The sequence below is a fragment of the Uloborus diversus genome, chromosome 10 (genome assembly GCF_026930045.1).
Source record: "Uloborus diversus isolate 005 chromosome 10, Udiv.v.3.1, whole genome shotgun sequence".
Lineage (NCBI taxonomy): Eukaryota > Metazoa > Arthropoda > Arachnida > Araneae > Uloboridae > Uloborus > Uloborus diversus.
The window spans coordinates 17049886-17073361 of record NC_072740.1 but is presented as its reverse complement, the minus strand read 5'-3'; the positions used below and the strand labels follow the sequence as shown (position 1 = coordinate 17073361).

The window sequence follows — 23476 nt, the reverse complement described above, 5'->3', positions numbered from 1 at the left end:
TAGCACAAAAATACAGTGTAATGAAAAAATATATTTCACAAAAATGAGTAATTTCTAATCTTAACTGGTGAAAAATTGATATGCGAATTTTTTAAACATAGTTCTTAGACTTAACGGGTTGGTATTCAATATTTTCCCCCTTGCTTACTGGTCAGCTTAACGGGTTATGTTTTATGAACAGGAGTAATAATGTTTCATAACGCCTGATTTAAACACTTTAAGTTTTAAGAGGAAATGCATAATAGGTACATAAAAAAGCGTGTTTTTCCAACACTAATACAAATGTTATGCATTATGCCAGACCATAAATTAGTTTTTTTTTTCCTTTTTTTTTCACTTAGTTATTGGTCGAAATCTAACACGAGGATGGAGCGAAATAGAGTCAATGTTTCGTTAGTGAAAATTTGGGTCATTTCTCATAATTTAATTTTAGTAAAATTTTCACTAAAATATATATATATATATATATATATATATATATATATATATATATATATATATTATTTTTTTGGGGGGGGGGGTGTAATTGATTTCAGGATAAAAATGAATGAATAAAATATTTACCATCTGATTCACGTTGAAAATATTTCCTTGTTGCTACAAAATCCAAATTTTGTTGTGAGATCAAAAGTTTAATGAAGGAATTATTTGATTCATCATTATCCCCTTACTTTGGTTATTTTTTAAAGTGGACTCATATTTTACTGCAACCAAATTTTACACAAAAATCCAAAACTTTTGATGTGGCTTAGGCATTAAAATGTAGGTCATGCTCCCAACACTGCATTAGTTTAGTATTTAAAGGGTTCATTATTATCTAAGTTCATGAGTGAATTAATAATGCTTATTGTTAATTAAAGATTGTAGTCTTGATTGACAAAGATCATTAGATCATTTCTTTTGTTCCTCACGGCACAAAGAGGATGTTAACATTAATGGAATGCATAAATGTGAGATTTGTAGCAATATATTTGCGAGGAGTGAGTGGGATCCCAAAATGTGACCGAAATGTTTGTTTTCAATTTGAATAAATTTAAAATTTTCGCTTTAAATTAGTATTTATTAAGTATTTTTAGATTGATTTTGAGTCTTTTATTTTTTCTTTCTTTTTGAACTTACAGTACAACCTTGTTTATTCGGACTAACTGGGACTAGAGGCAACCTTGGATGATCGAAAATCCGGAAAAGCTGCGTAGAATGGGTAATAAGCAAAGCAAATCCTTAAATAAGCACAATTTCGTTTCATTACTACAAGAAAACCATGTATGTCTTTAGCAAAATTGCATATAATTGTTTTAAAGACGTAAAAGAACACTAAAACAATTTTTCACATAATTTCTTAACAAAGAAATGGTCCACTGTCTTTTGGTTTGAACGTTTGTTTCGTTTGAATAAAACACGGTCAATCTAATCATTATGGTTCAGCCGCAGTGGTGTTTGTTACATTATCATAATTTATTGTACAATCTCTGCAGGAGCTGTACATTCTATCAAAATAAAAAGGGAATGTTTGGGGTACTTGCAGTCACGTTCTTGCTATCATAATTTTTAATTATCTAAGTAAACAATTTTTTTAAAGCTACAAATTTGAACCGGATAATACGGAGATTCGGATAAACGAGGTTCTACTGCATTTGTCAACAAATTCTTAATTTCTTCATATTTGTGTGTGTATTACTCATGTCTTCAGGTCTGCGTACCGTATTTTTGCCAAACCTCAGTCAGACCATAACACCCTCTGGTACCATATTCTTATATCATGTAAGTCAATTGAGCCATTAAGAGCTAAAGTAGATGAAGTTCATAAATAGTTCTGATTGAGATTATCAAGATTAAAGTTGACTAACTAGTGGAATTCAGAAGTGGTTTAGACGATGATTTGCTTTTATTGTTGTGAAATGAATTGTAAACATAGATCATCATTTAAAATTCAATTAATGATTTAAGTGGAAATTCAATTTTAAATCAGAAATAGTTTTAGGTATGATCCACTTTGGTTTTGAATGTCTCGATCATCTTCAGCTGAAATCTTGATTTATGATGGAATACAGCTTTGACTAATAAAACAGTACATATAATTGCAAATAAGTAATTATTAAAGTTGACATTTCTGTTGAAAGACACGAATATCTAGTGGCCAATGGTCGTCCAACGATTGGTAATCCAGTCAGAATTCATTAAAAAGCTTATTCTAAAATAATTCTGAATCACCCTTTTTTTATATTATAAAAGGATTCGTGCAAGTGAGCCCCCTGAAAGGTGGTGAGGGGAGGGGACTCATGGCGCGGACTGCGTCATGGAGATTTTAGGAGGAGGGGGGAGGGTTGGTTTTAGAGGATTTTTGATCTCATTTCTGGGGTCTCGTTCTTTGGGGAAGGTGCCTCTGTAGCAATTGAGGGGGAAGGACACCCCTGGATTTGTGTCACACAACTTTAAATAAAGTAATTTTGATCTTTTTCTACCGGTTCAATGATATCCTTAACATCATCACATGAAATATTTAACACAAAAGATGTTAGTTCGACCGGTATTTTAACCATGCTTAAGCAATATACTTCAACACAACATGAAACGAGCAACACGAAGTTTTTGACTTTCAGTAAAGAGGAATACGAACATGCGTTAGCATAATGAGAAATAGTTATTAGTCCATAAATTCTCGCATGCAATGTATAAAAAAAATCCACCGTCTTCTTGAAATGCTAGATGTGGCGCAGTTCAGACATGGCATTTGAATTCGAGTCCAATAAATATAGATGATGTCGAGAAAATCATCGGATGAGCAAGCACGGGAAACATCTTGTTTTATCTGATTTCAACTTCTTGCTTTTTTTAACACCTGTACAGCCGCAGAATCCCATGCCACTGGTGGTTATTGCCAGTTTAGCGTGATAGCTACTGTAGCAGTCATTCTGTTGTAAGAGACTGGAAACAATGTGGTCGAACACTTTGTCAACTCCTGTAAAAATAGAAAGTCATGCATTACTAGAGAATAGGTAATAAATTATTTTCAGCAGTTTATCAAATAAAAAAAAGCTTTTACATAAGTCTTTAGAAGTATACATAAAAATAGTGTGATGTACTCCACGTATGGCCTTTTTTATTCTTACTGTTGCTATGAAATTCGGGTAAGTAAAAACCAGACACAAAGTAGAAAATGCAATAAAACATTATTTAAGTAACAAATATATCTGCTACTTTTGCTTGAGATTCTGTACTTATTCATTTATTTTCACATTTTTAATTGTATAAACAAATAATTATTAAATTTATTTTTTCCCCTTTTTTACTACAATAAGATTTTAAGTAAATATATATAATGAGGAATACATTTTAATTGCGTTTTGACCCATCCCCCTCAGGAAAATGTTTAAATAACGGGCCTGTGACAACGTTATCTTAAAGGGAAAGAAACGTGTTATAACTTTGGCCGCCAGTTTTCGTAACAAACTGTTTTATTTAAAAAAATAAAGGGGAAGTGTTTTCGAATGACGAGGAACGCGAAGAAACTCTCAAGTGTGTAATGAGGGAGGGAAAGGAAAATTTTGGTCGTGGCCAAATCTCACTGACGTTATTTAGTACCGCAAGAATCAAATAAAGATTCCGATGAAACAACCTCGAAAAATCGGAAGCAATTTATTTGTGACTAATATTATTTTCGAGACATCAGTTTTTTTAAAATTCAACTGTAATTTTGACTCTCACTTATTTTCGTAGAGTTAAAAATATTAAAAAGTTCCTTTAAATATGCGTACATAAAATATTCTTCACGTCAGTGTGCCAAATAAGGCTGATCTAAGGTTTAGGGCCGAATTTTATGGGCCTCATTTATGATTTGAATAGCTCCAATTTTCGAACATTCATCAAATGATTAACAAATAAGAAAAAAAATCATTCCATATGATAACTTAAGTTTAAATTTATTTTGTAAGCAGTCAAGCAGTCAAATTTGGATCAAGTAACTATTTTATCTATGACCAGATTATACAAAGTCGTCAACACTGACTTGATTTTTTATATAATTTTTTAAGTTAAGAACTGGAGGTCGACTTCTTTACAGGAAGGTAGAATGGGAAAGGCTTTTGAAGAAAGGCAGGGTCCACAAGGGGTTGATGACCCAATGCTACTGCTGCTGTAGATTGTTTTCTTATTTTTTACATTTGGGGAAAAACATTTAATCAATTATGTCTGCATCATCAGTGAGCTTAAGTCACTAAAAAACTTCACTTTAACTCTCTTAAACTTATTAAGAACACGTTGCAAAAACTTAGTTTTACTTTAGATATCCTTTAACATAATTATCAAATGTATACAAAAACAAAGTTTAAGCAGTAAGATGTTTAGTAGGGTGGAACGAAAAAAACAAAGTTTTTATTTTCGAATCGTAATAGTGCGGAAAAGTTGCGATTGGTGAAGACTTACAAAACAAAACAAAGATTTTTAAAATCGGATAATATCTTCCGATCCCGCAACGAGCCTAAAAATTTGAAAAAATGGAAAATTTCGTGTTTTCTTAGTGATTTTACAAAAATTTTGTTTTATGTTTCTTTTTAAGGCTCTAAGACGGAAAAGTTACGATTGGTGAAACCTTCAGAAATAAAAAAAAAATTTGAAATCGAATAATACCTTCTGATCCAGAACCAAGCCTAAAAAATCGAAAAAGTTGAGAATTTCAGGATTTTTCCGAATTTTTAACATTTTTTGATCAATGTACTTTTTCAGGCTACAGAACGGAGAAGTTACGTTTAGTAAAGACTTCAAAGCGAAAAAAAATATCTTTTTGAAATAAAACAATATTTTCCGATCGCGCAACGAACCTACACATGTTTGAAAAAATGTAAACTTTAAGCCCTTTTTCAGCTTTTTTTCTTTTAGTTTAACGATCCTCATAAGTTTGGTATGAAATACTAATGGAAGAACGTTTGTTTATAAAACAAATGTGATATTTTAGTACTAGAGCCTGCCTGTAAATTGTTCACATGGCCCTTTAATCCCGCGATACTCATATTTGTTTATGCCGCTTAGTACAGTGTATGCATCTAATACGCCCCATAAGCGAAATAAAGAACCGCAAAAATTTCACAGACGGTGCCATTCATGTTTACAGAACAACTCAAATCTGTCGATACTTACCTGACAATCTAAAACAAGTTGTTTACCCTGTCATTGAAAGAAACTCTTTCTTTGCGCATCCCGAAAACTTATTAATGGCAATGGTGTTTGATGAAAGGAGGCACATAAAAGAACTTTAAAAACGTCTTAAAAGCCAGAGAATCTGTTTCTAAAGGCAAAAGCATTAGAAACTTTGTCATTCCATCTCTAAATTTCGAAGCAGAAGGTTACACAGAGATTATTAATTGGAACACGACAAAGCTATCTTCTCCACCTTTTCTTCGAAAAGTTCCTAACAAAGACATTGAAAATCTTATTGCAACAGGCACTATACCCGACTGGGATATGAAACTATTCCTCTGCCATACGCAAGCTGTCGCAAGATGTGTGAAGCTAGTGACGGAGGCTTCACTCAAAGTGTGTGGATTTAAATCAAGAGATGGCTATTTAAGAGCAACATTGAAATCCAGATCAATTATGCCCGAATTTTCCAAAAAATCTGATTATAAATTAGCTTCAACAACTAACACTTAAAACAATAAGACTTGTATACTGGATTGTAAATTTGGTAAATATTTTATAACGTTGTATTATTTGAAAATGTTTCATTGTTGTAAAGAATGGTAGTTTTACATAGTCAAGAAATAAATTAATGTTTATGTGTAATATAGGGTTTTTAAAAAGGCTTTTCCCTGTAACACCGGGGAAAAAAACAAGAACAATTTTATTTTTAATCACTAAGAAAAGATGAAATTCTCCCTTTTTTTTACTTTTCATGCTTGTTCCTGGATCAGAAGGTATTATTTGATTTCAATATGTTTTTTTAAATTTCTGAAGGCTTCATCAATCGTAACTTTTCCGTCTTAGAGTATTAAAAAGAAACGTTGGAGAAATTTTTTTAAAAAATCTCTAAGAACACATGAAATTTTCCATTTTTTTCAAATTTTTAGGCTCGTTGCGGGATCGGAAGATATTATCCGATTTTAAAAATTTTTGTTTTGTTTTGTAAGTCTTCACCAATCGCAACTTTTCTGCACTATTACAATTCGAAAATAAAAACTTTGTTTTTTTCGTTCCACCCTAATGTTTAGTAAGTGCTTGGGAGACAAGAAATTAAAAACTTACGTGCTACATAGTATTTACATTTTATGTCACAATGACTGAAAAAAGTTTCCAAATCAATGGTATAATTCTGTTTGGTGTTTAAAGAACGTGAGAGATTGAGGAAAAATTTGTTTTTATGAACGAACTTTGACTCATAACTTTTTGAAAGACAAAGTTGAGAAATATTATTTTATGCATTTTTATTTTTCTGATTAGAGTTGCTTCTAGATTAACTGAAAGGGTGGAAAAACTACAGCTTGCACGCATTCTCTGACAGGAAAATCACCCTTTTATGACCTGATATCAATGTTACATTGCGGAAAGATCATAAACTAAAGAAGACGATTCAGATATCAAGAAAAAGAGGACTGTCAAATATCGTTGGTTACATAAGTCAAATTGGAGCGAATACAATTTGTTAAAATCACAAAAACCAGCTGCAATATTATTTAGTTTTTATAACACTCAGATATATTCATGATTTTTTCAAATTAAAAATAAATATTGTAAATATTTTAAAATTAAAATATACAACAGACACGTGGTAACTATTGCATGCACATGACATTTTTTTTAATCATCATCATAAAAGTGTCCAAGTCATGATAATATCATCAAAGTAACCAGAATGATCTGCTTTTAAAATGAATATTCCCTTATCTAATGTCAGCTTCAAATAAAAATTACTACATTAGAAATACTTTTCAAGGGCTCTTATTTTGACTAGTCTAAAAGATAAAATCACCATTTTAGTGGAAATTCTAACAGAATTCAATCCATTATTTTATTTGTTTAATGCAGCGGTCATTCGATATAAGCGCTGAAGCGCAAACAATCTGCCATATTTTCCCTTAATAAATAGGAAGAAACTAAAGGGTTACTAATATTTTATCCCTATTGCTTTCTTTTTCATTTATTATTCAGTTACTTTATTAGCAATTTATGCTTAAAATTACAACATGCAGGGTGTCCATAATTAAGCCTACTTTAAAGTTGTCTATAGCCGCGAAACTATAGCAATAAAATTAACAAAATTTTGTGGATAACAAAACGAAGCGTTGGGAACTCGTTTAAGTGAATAAATGAATTTAAAAAAAAAAAAAAATCAAAATGTTACCACCAGAAGGCGTTTACAATGAAATACGTTAATCCCCGATCATCAAAGTTTGATCCATGTGGCTTTAACTTTAGAGGAATTGAAACATCTCGTAAATCGTGATAATCCTAGAACTTAACCTCATCTTACCAAATTCATTTCACTTCAAACAGCATACTGGCGGTCAACTATAGAACATGCTATCTTAGGATTCCAGAAGGTGAACGAAAATGATAGTCGTCGTGTTGAACATGTTTTGATGCAAGATTTATTTTAAAACCATAGTAAATGTGTAATAAATGTGTAACTCATGAAAATGCACCCTCTGGTGGCAAAGTTTTGGAACTATTTTTTATTCGCTCAAACGAATTCTCATCCCTTCATTATGTTGTACACGGAATTTCGTTAATTTCTGAACAATGGTTTCACCGCTACACAACTTTGAAGTAGGATCGTTTTATTATGTACATCCCTAAAACACCCAGATTTTCTTCTTCTTTTTTAATGTCTACCTTTTTCATTCAATAAAAATTTTAGTATTGTTAAATATGTTTTTATTTAAAATAATTATATGAATACTTGAAGCAATTTAAACTTATTTTTTTTCTATTTTATATTGATCTGCACTTTTATCATATATACCATGTTGCACAAATTTCATGTGTCAATATTTTCTTCCACAACTTACTTTTAGCATAGCGCTTTAAGACTGTTTTAAAAGTTTCGTAAAGGTAATAAAAGGAATCCCCTCCCCCTCTGATGTAAAATAATCATTTTCTTTTACTAAAATGCTTAAACACCCTTTAAAAACATTAAAAAAAATATTTGCAATTTAAATATTTCGCCAAATAAAAATAAACAATAACATTAACAGTAGCTTTCAAATTGGTAGAGTAAAAATGAAAAATTAATAGTGGCACATGATTAAAATTTCCTATTTTAGAAAAAAAGCTTCAAGCTTTAAGCATGAATTATTAATTAAGACAATGCAAACTAACCAGTAAGCATCACAGTATAAGTGTTTTCCTCGTGTTGAATTATTTGTGACTAAATCGCTTAAAACTACTGACTATCGCTTAAACCCCCCCTTGATTTCATCAAATTTTGTTTTTTTGAGTGGTCACTTTCCTTGCTGGGGTGCGATATTATTAAAAACGAGCTGATGTGTGCATCACATGACTTCCTTTTACTCCAATTTAATGTCATTTTCTCATTATTGGCAGTTTTAATATGATTCATTAGTTTACTCTCTAAATATCACCAACAGTGGCCAAATTAAAACCAGATTTTTTAAAAGAAAAGAAAATAAAAAAACCCCGCCAAATTTGTCGCCAAGTTGGCAACAAAACTTGGCGACTAAATGACTGGTGATATATCGCCAAATGTCCGCCAAATTATAACACCACTTGAGTTTACATCGAAATTAACTATGATTTCCCCCTAAAAGGGGGCAAAAGACCCCCTTTGGAACATTCTAATGCAACCAAAAAGGAAGGTGCACAACTAGACCCCACTAGGAGTCTACGTACCAAATTTCAACTTTCTAGGACATTCCGTTCTTGAGTTATGCGACATACATACATACACACATACGCACATACATATGTACATACAGACGTCACGAGAAAACTCGTTGTAATTAACTCGGGGATCGTCAAAATGGATATTTCGGGTGTCTGTACGTTCCTAGGCACATATCCACGTGTGATCGGGTTGAAAAATAAACTCAACATTCATTCGGGGGTGAGCAAAATGGAAATTAAGGCCGATTTTGGAGTGAAAATTTTTTCGCGAATACAATACTTCCTTTTATGTAAAAGGAAGTAAAAATCACAAAAACCGTTATTTTAAAACAAGCAGATATTTTAGGAATAACATTTGTGCAACTAAAATGCAGATTATTAGTGATACTCTAAAACCTCTTTAACGTATATAAATCGAATTTGTCAATGAGGTAGCGCTCATAAATGTTTTATAATAGAAAATTAAATTCACTTAGAAATATTAGCTAGACACACGCACACATACATACGCATATACACATCCGCAGTATAACCTAATTTCTCAATACTCAAACACGAAGCGGGAGGCATCCTTGGAATGTGATCACACCAATTAAAGTGGCATAGACAAGTATTTTTCAGGTGATAAGATTTTATAAGGCAATGAAATGGAGAGTGAATTAAAAGATAAGCAGTATCATTCACCCTATTGTCATACTCATCGCACCGCATTTCAAGGACAAGCGTGGCTAGTGCAGAAAATGTCAATCACGTGGTATTGTTTGAACGCGAGAGGAAAATTATAGGAACTGAAGCTATAAATCTCGGACTTTTAAAAGTATTCCCCCTCGTAAATATACGAACACGGCATTCCTTAAAGACTGCGTGTATGGTGTGATTTCTGTGTTTTGTTTTGAAGAATTTTTAGACACTTTTCGTTTGGTGTCAAATATGTCGAGATTTTTACGAGAAGGCTATGTCAGATAATGTTAAAATATAATGATAATATCTGTCTTTGGAATATTCAAAATTTATAGCACTAAGGGTAATGTTGAAAAAACAAATAAATAAATAAAAAATAAAAAAAGAAAATTTGAACTTTTGACAGCTTGAATTCAAATTATGCTTTTCGCAATCACATCGTGTATGTGTGTGTGTCAGTGGTGTTCCCATTTTGCATACTCCATATACGCCGTATACTCTCAAACATTTTTTATGCATATAGCGTATGCCCTCAAGCTTCAAAAATTTCCGTCTTATGACATATTGTATGTATGATCACATACACATATTGCGCGTAATGGATTACTGGGAGTATACACCCAGAAAAATTAATGGGAACATCACTGGTGTGTGTGTGTGTGTGTGTGTGTGTGTAGGAGTGCGTGTATGCCGGCGTGTGTGTGGGTGAATGCATGTGTGTGTAGGATATGAACGCCACCGTTCAGCAGCTCGCTTGAGGAGCAGCGTCGGGAGGGGCCGATTGACGGTGGTGCTGCAGAGGAAGGCGGGGGAGGGGGGAAATTAAATCAAAAGACGCAAAAAACGGTCAAGTGAGAGCAATAAGCAATTCATTATTGCTCAATAAAAATATGGAAATTTCACCGTTTCTTTGTGATTTTTACTTCTTTTTACATAGTAAAGGAAGTACCAGTCAAACCTCCCAATAACGTACACCAGCAGAACGAAAGTTTTTGTCCGTTAACGGGGAGTGTCCGCTATTGGGGAGTCTGAATTTACAATGGCATTTTAATTTTGTATTTTAAACCTACACCTACAGTGTATAGTTCAAAATTAAATTAATGAGGATTGCTTTTATAAGTGAACTTAAGTAATAAGTATATAATCCGCTGAATCTTTCGGAGAAAATAAAATAGGAAGGCATTAGTAAATTGTTTCCTCTAGCTGAACAAAACCAGCCAAACACAATGGAATCAATGTCGTTGATTTTCCGCACCTCTTTTGTTTTAGATCGTAGCAAAATGTAGCCCAATCGGCTACTTCTCACTTAATCTAGCAATACTCTGCCGATTCCTCATCAGCATCTGGAGGGAAAGGACGCCGCACCGACGCTTGCCTCCCAAAATCTAGTAGGAAGGGGGGGGGGGAGATGCCGCTAAGTTGCACGAGAGTATTTTTATTGAATGAATTCCTCTCTAATGCAAGCTAATAAAGTAAGGTACTGCGTAAAAGGAGAAAGATTTTTTTTCCTTTTGTTTTTTGCTCGAATTTTATGCATGAAGTGAAAGCAAAACTGTCACAAGCTTCGACTTAAAAGTTCGACTTGAATGGATCTTATTTTCGGAGAAAAAGGGATGTTAATCCTCTCATCGGTACTGGTTAGCCCCAGAACGTCGTAAAGGAGTAGAAAAAATGCCTGTCGCAAAAGCAGTGCTGAGCAAAAGCTTACCATGTACAGAAAAATAAAACGAAACTCGGCTGATTTACTGTCCGATAACGGGAGTGTCCGCTAACAAGGAGTGAAATACATTATACGCCTATCTCGAGGGTCTGGGGATTCAGAAACTGTCCGCTAACAGGGAGTGTCCGCTATCTGGGAGTGTCCATTAAGGGAGGTTTGACTGTATTGCATTCGCTAAAGAAATTTTACTCAAATATCGGCCTAAATTTCCCTTTTGTTTGCTCACCCCCGAGAGAATGTTGAGTTGTTTTTTTCAGCCCGACCACACTTGCATATATATAAGAACACATGGACGTCCGAAACATCCAGTTTGCCGATCCCCTAGTTAATTACCACGAGTTTTCTCGTGATATCTGTATATGCGTATGTATATACACGTATTGTATATATGTATGTAACTCAAACACGGTACGCCGTAGAAAGTTGAAATTGGGTACGTAGACCGTAGACTCCTAGTGGGGTCTAGTTGTGCACCTCCCCTTTTCGTCGCATTCGGATGTTCAAAAAGGGTTTTTTCAACACCTTTTTGGGGGAAAATCAGTGTTAATTTCAATGCAAACTCAAGTGATGTTACAATTTGCCGATCATATGGTAATATATCGCCAAGTTAGTGGCAAATTTGGCTAAAAAAGTTATTTTTCGAATTTTGTTTCAATTTGGAGCTACTAGCAATATTTAGAGAGTTATCTATTGAAGCACGTTAAAAATTTTCGATATTGGGAAAATAAATCTTTGTAAATGCTTTTTTGCATCGGTTTGTGACGAACTAGGGGGAAAACATTTAAAGTTTTTCCTTGCTTACTCGAAGGTACTATTATCATTAATTAACGTAAGATAAAGTTTTATTGAGTGTGCTATATACAAAAGCGCGAAATTGTATTGCTACAATATTTGTAGCCACCACTAGCAAAACAGCCAATTTATTTTCATTCCAACACCTAGTTTCCTTACTTTTTGTGCCTACAGATAATTTGCATAATTTTCAGTTTAAGTTCATTGACTTTGAATATAAGAAAAATATGCAAACATGTAATTTGAAACATAAATGTAATAAATAAGTAAAAAGAACTAGTAATTCTATCATAATTATTTTGAAATGCTATTAGAGAAAAATCTCTTTTATTTGTTTTTAATTAAAAACGCATTTTTCCCCCTTGGGCATCGAGTTTTTGTGTTATTATTCAAAAACGCATTAATTTTTTCCTTGCGCATCAAGTTTGTGTGTTATTATCCAAAAACGCATTAATTTTTTCCTTGCGCATCAAGTTTTTGCGTTATTATTCAAAAAAGCATTAAATTTTTTACATCTCGTTACCTAGATGTCTTACGAAAGTTATCTTACATTTGACTGGCATTTAGAGATAACACGGTTAAGTTCACGGTCAAACACACGGTTATTCTTTTGACAGGGTTCTACAAGCACTTCAACATGTGTTTTTACCTCCTACATAAGCAATTTAGCTGTTTATCATGGCAACAATTGCACGTTCTATGCTCTGAAGATTAACGCGTTAGTTGTAAATAAATATCTGCTGTAGACAGATGTAATAAAAAAATAAGATAAATTTCATAACTGCTTCTAGAAAGAATTTTTTTAACCGAGAGAATGATTGAGCTTCTTTCTTACTGATATTCTACATAATTTCGTGTAGCATTTTCGACATTTTCGGTCACAAATGCTATTGCAACATGTTGTTGTGTTTTTTTTCAGTCACTAATTATCAAAAGGTAATTTTTCGTTCTTTTAAAAATACACTTGCAAAATATTTCGTGCACAGAAACGAAAAGAAAATGTGAGGAATATGAAGCGAACTTTTTTTTTTTTTTTGATACAGCAATGGCTGATTAAAGCTCATCAGTTGAAAACTTGAATTATTTGTAGCATTAATCTGTTGGTACCTAAGGAGAAGGAATGCATTTTGTAAATGAACTTTTGCGAGTTTAATGTAATAATAAATTACTCTTATAAATTTCGCTTTGTTTTTAAGATTTGGCTACTGGAATTTAAGAATTGGAGCAGATTGGACTTGTGAATGAGTACAATTCAATACTAGCATTAGTTGAAAGCTAAATGCAGGCATTCACGTTAAATAAGTCTCTTTCATATACAAATCGGTGTCTGTTAAGCTCAACATTTTTATTTTGATGATTCTGAAATGTGACCTTATTCATTAAGCAATCTTTCAATTTTTGATGGATTCTAGAAAAGAAGATTGTAAATTTCAATGAACTTTCGTTAACTATAGAAAATGGAAGAGACAATTCAGCATGCCTCTTAAAGTAGCTCTGGCAATTATTTCAGCTGCAATTCAATGTTTTACGAGGGGAATATTCAGTGCTGGATTTAAATGCAGGCTTAACTACGTATTGCCTACGGCCCACGCTTTGTTGAGGGCCTCCAACTGGTGAAAAAATGCGCAGTTCCTTTAAAAAGTACTTGAAAAAAAATTAATTTTATTTTCCAGTGCTTGAAAATTTGAAAAATGTAGAAACAAACCTTATATTTCAAAAACTTTAAAAAGAGGAAAGGTATGCCAAATGTACCAAATTCCTGCACCAAAAATGTAACAATCATGGCTCTTACGCTTCTGTAATATATAGCTTAAGATAAATTTTTGTGACTCATGTCTTTCATATCTTGCCATTTAATTAGTTCAGAATTCAGTATGTTGGAAGATTTTTTTTTTTTGCTTGTCTTTACGTGACTTCTACTGCACTCTGTCGATCTGTTTAGCTGTTAAGCGCAAAAAATTTTTTTACACTACCTCTATTCTTTTTTGTTTTCTGCTCAGTTTGTAATTGAAAAAAAAATGTTGTTATGATAAATCTGGAGTTGTTTTCTTAAACTTAAAATGTAGGTGTTTCTTACAAAGTTAGAACAATACTGTAGAACTGTGCAATCAAGTATTAAAATGGTAGAGACTTTAAAATTTTAATGAAGAGTTTTGAATAATTTTAATTTTTTCATGACTCCTCGAAAAATGTTAAATGAGTCATTGAAACTCTTTGAAAAGTGCTTCAACTTTATTTCTAATTCTTGTTGCCTGTTTCCTAAATAAATATACTCTTTGCTTTAAGCATTTCATGCATTTTTTATTATTGAACGTTTTAATTTAACTCAGTGGTCAATATATTTTTTTTCGGTGGCTTTGAGGGATCATCAAAAACTGAGGGATCATCAAAAACTAACTGTACCGAAAGCCGATGTGAGCAAGTGACAATGCGTTATCTTCTCCATTCTTTGATTTTCCTCTTTGTCAATGTCAACGATTTGCTGAACCGATTTTTTTTTTTAATCTGTATCATCTTAAGTTGTAAAACAGTGTATAGCTTTTAAAAAGTTTTTGTTTGCTTATTTTTCCCTGAAATTTTTGTTACTCCCAAAAAACTCCTTATAAGAGGCCTCAACATGCAGAATTTTATATCTATTTTTAAAAAATTTCCCCGGGGGAGCAAGCTTCAGACCCCTGAAATTACGGATATCCTCTCTCTCTCTCACTCACTTAAAGAATCCCTCCCTTGATATCCTTCCCTTTCACAGCTAAATCCATCGAAAGACAGCGGGAGCATTAAAGAACGGTGGGGGGGGGGGGGGGTCTTTATGTGTCAGAGGAAAGAGACACATATAGTGGAGAAAAACTTAAATGGCCTGTTTTGAAACCGACATAGAAGTTGTCCAAACTGCAAAAGGACCCAAATACCTGAAATAGTTAGGGCCCCGATGTGTCTAAATCCGGCCCTGGTGATATGGTATGAAATAAATAAGTCAAACTGACTAGTAAATCCATTTCGCCTTAATCTTGGTTCTCCATATATTCTGAAAACAGCTTCAATGTATACCAGGCCCGACGAGAGGCCATGTCAGCCTAGTCGGAAACTATGCGCCCGGGTCTTGGGGGATGGTGGGGAGGGGCGATACTGACGCAAAAAAAGGAGAGAAAAGAAGGAAAGAAAAATGGAGAAAGAAATAAAGAAAAAGGGAGGGGAACTCCGAATAAAAAAAAAACGTAAAGATTAGGTATTTACTGTTGTGTCCCTTAAAATAGAGTTAATTGTTTTCTAGGAAGCAGTTTTGAATTTTTTTCTTATTCCCCGGTATTTTCTTCTCCCCCATTTTTTTCTTCTTCTCCCTATTTTCTTTTATTTTTCCCCCTTTTTTCTCCTGTCCCCCTTTTCTTTTTCTTTTTTTTTTTTTTAGAGGCGGGAGGGGCCAGAAGACATAACTGACAAGGGGGCCCGCCTTGGTTCTCTGCGGTCCTGAGAGTTACCATTCACTATAATAACACCAAATGCCAATTAAATCTTATTATGTTCCAAAAGCCCTTATTTATTCCAAGGATGAAAAGGAAAACTATTCTATAGAATAATTATCTATAAAATAAATAAATAAATAGAAAATCTGGAAGTAGCTTTAAATAACGAGTTAGAAATTTAAGAATTTTGTTAGAATCTATTATTTACTAGCAAGAAAAACTCAAGCCCAAACTTAAAAACAAAATGTCTAATCATTAACATAATGAACAAAAAAGAATGCAAAAAAATGTGTTTCGTTAGCTACGATTTTGCGAGCAGTTCGTGATACATAAAAAATGACACCACAGGACACATTGTGATTACAACGTAAACGAAGTGAAGTTGTTCGTTCAAAGCTTGATAATAAACAGTGGAAAAAATTTAGTATAGTATTAAAAATATTTGTTGTAACCTCAAGTTTATTTAAATGGTTTCGCAAGATGAGTAAGATTAACTAGAAAGCGAATTCGTCGCAAGAAGAATCCCTCATAGTAAGACTTCCACAATGTCTCATATGAGCTGACTCATGAAGTAATTGGTTTCTCAACTGAATTGTTGCCAATGGCCGGATGTAAGGATCAATATTGATGCTTATGCTTATCGTGATGGATAGGTTTTACGTAGTTTGCATCTGAGTTTCGTAGCACAGTTATAGTCTATTCGATTGAATGACCGGATGTAAGGATCAATATTGATGCTTACACTTATCGTGATGGATAGGTTTTACGTAGTTTGCATCCGAGTTTCGTAGCAGAGTTATAAGGCTATTCGATTGTTGCCAATGGCCGGATGTAAGGATCAATATTGATGCTTACACTTATCGTGATGGATAGGTTTTACGTAGTTTGCATCTGAGTTTCGTAGCATAGTTATAGTCTATTCGAAAACGAAACTCCAAGCTCCACTCGTAATTGAGGCAGGGAGAAGCAAAGGAATGTAAGCGGGCTTTTTAAAGTTTGGAGTAAAACGCGTTAGAAGATTCAACCTGGGTTCAACCCTGTGTTTTGCTCAAGAGTGTACTAAACATTACTTCCGGGTATTATTTCTCCGCATTGCAAATGATTAGTTAATTTGCTTTGTCGAAGAAGTGGTTTGAAATATTTTCACACATTTTCCTCTTAATCACTGCAGGATACGCTCGGTTTTACGAACCTCTAATTTCCGAACCCTAAACGAACAGCTTTCCATTCCCTAAATTATCAATACCATCCCCATTATTGAAACTATACTATTTGATGTTATGAACTCTCGTTAAGAACACTTTTCGTGGTCTCAAACAGTTATAAATTCGTGCTTCAACTATGTATTCGTGTTCACAAAATATGGAATACGAACTGAAGTCATATTCAACTTTTTAAAAAAATATTGCTTTTGAATTTAAGTATTTCTAGCAATAGATATTTGTAATGTAATGAGAAAGAGAAGGTGATAAAACTTTCAGGTCTCCAAATCACGGATTTTATGCAAAGAAATTTACTGGAGGAATAGCAAGAAATAAAAGTTGCAGCAGATCTTATTAATAAGGTTATAAGACACTCCTTTCTACTTGTTTATGAAACTCAAGAGGGTCTTTTGAGCATCGAATTTTGTTTCTGCAAATTTTGCTGAAAATTTCTAAAATGCTTTATAACGTAATGTAGAGCGATTCATATAACTTGAAGATGACCTGACTCTTATAGAAAAGAAAATAATGTGGTTTGCATTTTTGCAGTTCAATACTCCTGCTGTGTAAAAATATATATGCAACTTTTTGAACAGTGAACAATGGTATTTCATATAAAAATAATCCAAAAAGGTTAATTTTTTGTTCCCAAGTTTTGCATGTATTTTAAGGAAAGATGCTTTGATTTTGTACTATCACCTTGTAGTAGCACCTTCATAACGATTTCCTTCTAAATACATGCGATTATTTTATTACTTGGCTTGACTTTTACACGCTTGCGTAAAAACGCCTCATATGTAGCCAGATGGATAAATAAAGCCTAAATGGCATGTTTGTAAGAGAATGCTGCGACACGCATTAAGTATATAAGTACAGGCCACGGAAATTTAAATGAAGATCATTGCTTAGTTGGGTTTAACAGTAAAGGTACATGAAAGTAGTTGACAGCTGGAGCTAATGTGTAGTCTATCCATTAAAAGTTGGAATCAAATTGTCGGATTCTTTTTTATGGGATATTAAGTTGTTCTAATGTATCATTATTGAAATTTCATTAATATATTTTGAAAATGAATCGACTATCTGTATTGCAGAAAACAAATTTATTAAAAGTTGAATGAAAGGACTCGGATTTATAGACCTCTTTTGGGTTTTACATTTTGTAAAAAGGAAAAAAAAACAGAATAAAGTTATGAAAGTAAAAGGTTTTCTATTCGCAAAGCATCAGAAATGAACTTTAACGTATATTTTTGCTTCCTTTTACAAAAAAGTAAGTCTTGTATTCGCGAAAAAATTTTCACTCAAAAATCGACCTTAATTTCCATTTTGCTCACCCCCGAATTAATGTTCGAATGTTTTTTTTTTTCGACCCGACCACATGTGCATATATACCTAAGAGCATATAAACGCCCGAAATATACATTTTGACGATTCCCGAGTTAATTACAACGAGTTTTCACATGACGTCTGTATGCACGTATGTGCGTATGTATATCGCATAACTCAAGAACGGTATGTCCTAGAAAGTTGAAATTTGGTACGTAGATTCCTAGTGGGGTCTAGTTGTGCACCTCTCCTTTTGGTTGCATTAGAGTGTTTTTAAAGGGGAGTGTTTTTTGGGGGAAATCATTGTTAATTTCGATGTAAACTCAAGTGATGTTAAAATTTTTCGGACACTTGGCGATATATCGCCAATCTTTTGGTCGCCTTGTCGCCAACTTGGCGACAAATTTGGCGATTTTTTAAAAAAGAACCTGGATTCAATTTCGCAACTGTTGGTGATATTTAGAGAGTAAACTATTGAATCACATTAAAATTGCCAATGATGGGAAAATGACATTAAATTGGAGTAAAAGGAAGTCATGTGATGCACACATCGGCTCATTTACTTTTAAAGAGATAGCGTACATACAGGTATACATATAAAGACTCGGTGCTTAAATAAGATCTAGTTGACTGCTTTTGCGTTTTTACATTTTGTAGAAAGGAAAATACAGTTGGAATAGAGTTATGATAGTGAAAGGTTTTTTTGCTCGCACAATGCATCAGAAGTGAGTTCTAATGCGTATTTTTACTTTTAAGGGAGAGCGTAGGATTATTACTCATGGCATTGGTAAAAATCTTACCTGCAAATCTACTCTGGTGAATTGTCATTTTATGATTGGAAAACTTAAACATCATGCTAATAAGGCTTAATTTTAATTTATATTTATTGAATAGTTGACATTTGAACTTATTGACATCGATAAACACTTATCGACACTTGAATTTTCTGCTTAAATTAAACAAATATTGGGACTAACATATTAGTCGTAGGGTAAAAGGATTTATTTACTCACCTTCTCCACTCGTGGCGCATATTTCAAAATATGTTGCTCCTATTGATTCTGCGTATTTTAGTGCTTCTTTTTCCGTTACCTCCCTGCTTCCACTCAGATCTTTTTTGTTACCGAGCAGCACAAAAATGCATTCATCATTTGCGGTCTGTTGGACACCTAGTTCGAAGGAAAAACACAGTAAAATAAATTATCACTTTTTCTGTAGCAAAGTAATGAAAACATATGTAGTAACAGACCGCAATCTTGCGTCCATAAAGTATCTGCAATTCAGTAACGGCTGACCAAGGTCACTCTTTAGGGGAATGTCGGGGAATGCCGCTCACTTACGGGGAAAACATAAGCGGCGAGTCAAATTTACACAAAAGTTAAATATTTTTTAAACGAAATATGATTACAAAACCATAAGAACAGTTTGCAATAAACTGATTTGCCTAAAAGTTTCAGGGTTTTTTAAAATCTCTTATTTAACTACATCATCGATTGAGCGGTAATGACCGACAAGACAGGGTAATTGCGCTCTAAGTTTGAATACAGCATTTAAGTACGTAACCTATGCAGTACGGGAGCTGTTCCCGTCCTTACATATGTGTTTCATCAGTACATGAGGCTTTGTACGACCGACCACTTTCTACATATTGTAATCGGCTGGCTGGTGACGTGATGGTTAGGCGAGAAGGGCGCCCATATAGGGGGCAAGAGGAGGGGGGGGGGGCTCGAGCCCCTCCTTAGAAATGAGAACTTCCTTGCTTTTAGTACTTTTTTCTTTGTAAAAATGTAAAAACATTTCTTCTCCAGCCATTAATGAATAAGTTATTAAATATGTCAAATTTCAATGACTATAATCTGTCCTGAAATCTGCTTCCATGGGGAAAATATCCTGCTAAACCATGGTTAAAATATCTGAGCCCCCCCCCCTTACAATTTTGCATATGGGCGCCCATGTTAGGCGCTGGCCATCTATACGTCTGTGGACCCAGGTTCTGACCTGGGGTGGCCAATCGGTGGATTTTCGAGATGCAGAAAATCATCAGAGCCCATGTCGTATGATTATGCGGCATGAAAAAGTTACCTTGGGTATTATGGGCTTAGAATTATCTCGGCAAAATCAAATTCCTAGTGCAATTTCGCAACAAAAGTGAGCCCAGGTGCCTCCATCTGGTTGAAACTGGGCGTCAAAATTATCCATGCCGTTGACATCCACGCCTTAATGGTGGGACATAAAAGACTAGATGCCGTATCGGGGGATCGCAATAGGTCTGCTAAAGGCTAGGTAGCCTTAGAATGCAGCCCCCATTAGATGGAAAAAAAACATATTGTAATCACATATTGAGTATAGCGAAATCCCGTTTCGTTATCTGCCCCGAATTCTCCGCAATAACAGCAGATTCCTGTCTTCATGCATAATAATTAGCGTAATAAAGCACTACAAAAGTAAAAAGAGTGAACGTACAGCTAAGTGTATATATTTAATGGCCGTAATGAGTAAATTAACATTTTAAAATAAGAGTGCACATTCTTAGAGTTCACATAAGAGTTCACAAATTGTAGAACTGTATAACAAAACAACTGCAAACTAATTACGTGAGCTATTAGAGACACCTTTCTTCATACAATGGCTATATCCTTATTATAAATTAACAATGGTGGTAGCTATATGGAGGTACCAATTTTAAGTTTTTTATTCTATTTTATTTAGAGATATTTGAGTGAGCGAGATTTCCTGCTAAGCGTCATTACCCGACTTTCCTCTACTTTTCTGAAACAGCTTAATATAATTATGCGAAAATAGCAAAGTCCAATTTTTTTTGACCTACGGGGATAGTTGCAAAAGTTACTTATGCAGGTGGTGAGTGTGAAATATTATTTTGATGGTAGTAATTGGTAAATATCCTGTAAAAATCGTGATTCACATGCTAAATGTTAACCGGTGAGTATTTCTTTTATTCCTATGTTAGCTACTCATGCATTTGAAAATTGAGAGTAAAAGGTGTGCCATGCTGGCTTATGTTTCTTGATGCCGACTTAAGTTGAAGTGCTGTTGTGTTTCCTCTTCCTCCATAGCTTGTAGATTATTACAAATATTAAAATTCGTTTATTTACTTTTATCCCTTTAGCAAATATTTTAGCTTTTTCATTTGATATTTTTTTCAGTGACTTGTAGAGCATTATTTTTTTTTCATTTAGCCATGATATATTATCTTACACTACACCTCTTGTGAACAAACATACCCTGTGTATATACTCCATTTCATCAAAATATTCACCATATTATCATCAGTTTTCTTTTATTTTTGTTATGTCTATCGTGTACGAAGATAGCTTAGCTAAGATTTTCTGGCTTTAATTTTGAGAAATAAAAGTAAAACTTTTTCAATGCTTTAAAGTTGCCATAAAATCTGCGCATTTAGAATTAACCAGTGTATTTCTCAAATTTCTTGGCGTTTTGAAAAGTTTTTTCTTCACCATGAATTACGATTCAATAAAAATGGGGGATTTTTTTTTTTTTTTACGTTCTAGTTTCAAAAGAAGTTTTTTGCATTGTTCAGAAGAATTTTGTTGCTAATTTCTATATTAAATAATAAGGTATCAACGGCACTCGATAATATAACTCAACAGAAAGTAACAAAACAAAACTGATGTGAATTACTCAATAGTGTTTAGAGTTTTGAAGCGAGGGTTCCCCAGCTAGGGCGGTAGTTAATCTTATTAGTTCTACCTAATGGATACGTTTTTGAAAGCGTAATTTAAAAGTTCCCTATGATGATGTAGATATGTAGATAGTTCTTCAGTTACAAGTTTACTTAAGTATATAAATGTTATTACCAGGGTCATAGATCTGGAAAAAAATTTATGCTGAATTTTTTTTGTCCATGTTTTAATAAAATTTAGCGTCATGCAGTTGTGTGAATGTTGTATCATTCTGCAGTTAGAGAATCATGCGATTGGTATAAGACAAAAAATTAGTACATTCAGCAACCACCCGTGCTCACATAAAATTTACCTTACACTCCTTGGTATTAGCAAATGGCTAGGCAAATAACTGCGCTAATGTACACTTGTGAATATTAACTGTATGTAAATACTATAAATGTACTTATTTTCACTAGCCCTAATTTTCGCGATTTCGAGAGCTGAAAATTTCAAATTTTATATGAACATAACCAAACAGTTGAAAACTACACAGCGAAAAATGCTTTTCACAAGGTTTAAATTTTCGGGATTACGATAGGCTCGTGAACATCGCGAAAATTAAAGTCTCGCGAAAATAAGTGCTTTTATAGTAATAAAAAAATAATGGAAACTTAGATATGAGAAGATATTCTAGACTTTTCAGAATATCGATGTGATTGCCATATTAAAAACAAATTGAAAAACACAGAATGAAACTTACCGACAACCCAAGCTTGAAGGTCAATAAATGACTGTTTGGATGCCATGTCAAACATACACATGGCTGCTCTCGTAGCTTTGTAGAATATAGGACCCTAGAGAAAGAACATACGAAAAGACATGATTTATCTCGTGAAATAAAAACACAATAATTCAGTTCTGAACCCGAAATCCGATCGTTGCTATAAATGTTTTCATAATTCAACTTTCCATCATGAATGCTTTGTTTTTGAAGTAAAAATGTTCTTTTTTAAAGGCGGATTTCAAAGTGTATTTCCTTCTGAAAATCGGAGAAATAAACCTACTTTTTTTTATGTTATTATTATTATTATTTTTTTGAAACTATTGCTAAATTTTTTTGTTTTAATGGTATAATGGTATCTATAAAAGAAAAATAAATTGTTTAAAAGAAATGTTGCGAAAGATCTAGATTGCGAAATGATCTAATGATTCACAGTTAGTGTTTTATCATTACCAAAAAACATCGTGACAGCTTAGGAGTATACCATTACTAACTTTTGAATCATTAAACTGGCTTGTTGGCTAATGCATAAGCCCAAAAAATCATTTATGTATTTATATCTGTTTTTTCAAAAAGCCGTTGGAATTAGGCATGAAACAAAAAACACTGAAATCTGACTAAATGAAAACATTGACACGTCTATACTGTTAAAGTCTGTACGCGTCTGCTTATGTGTGTGTCTGGCTGCTTGTCAATGGCTGCCTGGTCAATACTTATACCGTTGGATACAGGACATCCAGGGAAAGACGTTCTTCCCTGTCCTCTCTTATAATAAGAGACAGTAGTAGACCTTTACTGATTTCATAATCTTGCAGTAGTTTTATGACAGTTATTGACCTTGCGCTCCTTCAAGTTCTATCATTATACTCAGTAGGAAAAACACAGCAATAGATTTTTTTTTTAAAACTTTTCTTCCATATCTCGCGACCCCTGTGGACACATCCCGCAACCCCCCTGGGGGTCACGACCCACCGTTTGAAAACCCCTGCTGTAAAGTAACCCCCTAAGCATTTCATATCCAAAATCTAGGCCATGCC

At 33.6% G+C, this 23476-nt stretch overlaps 1 protein-coding gene across 1 annotated transcript in view; it reads right to left on the bottom strand.

Moving 5' to 3' along the window:
• Nucleotides 1-513: 513 nt before the first annotated feature.
• The window catches only part of LOC129231257 (uncharacterized), a 90397-nt gene continuing 67434 nt past the window's right edge, over nucleotides 514-23476 (bottom strand). Inside the window, exons 4-6 of the mRNA XM_054865535.1 lie at nucleotides 22419-22512; nucleotides 19028-19183; nucleotides 514-2959 (exon numbers count right to left, since the gene is read on the bottom strand). Of these exons, the coding sequence (XP_054721510.1) occupies nucleotides 2772-2959; nucleotides 19028-19183; nucleotides 22419-22512 (438 nt within the window). The 3' untranslated portion in view covers nucleotides 514-2771. The remainder of the gene's footprint in view (nucleotides 2960-19027; nucleotides 19184-22418; nucleotides 22513-23476) is intronic.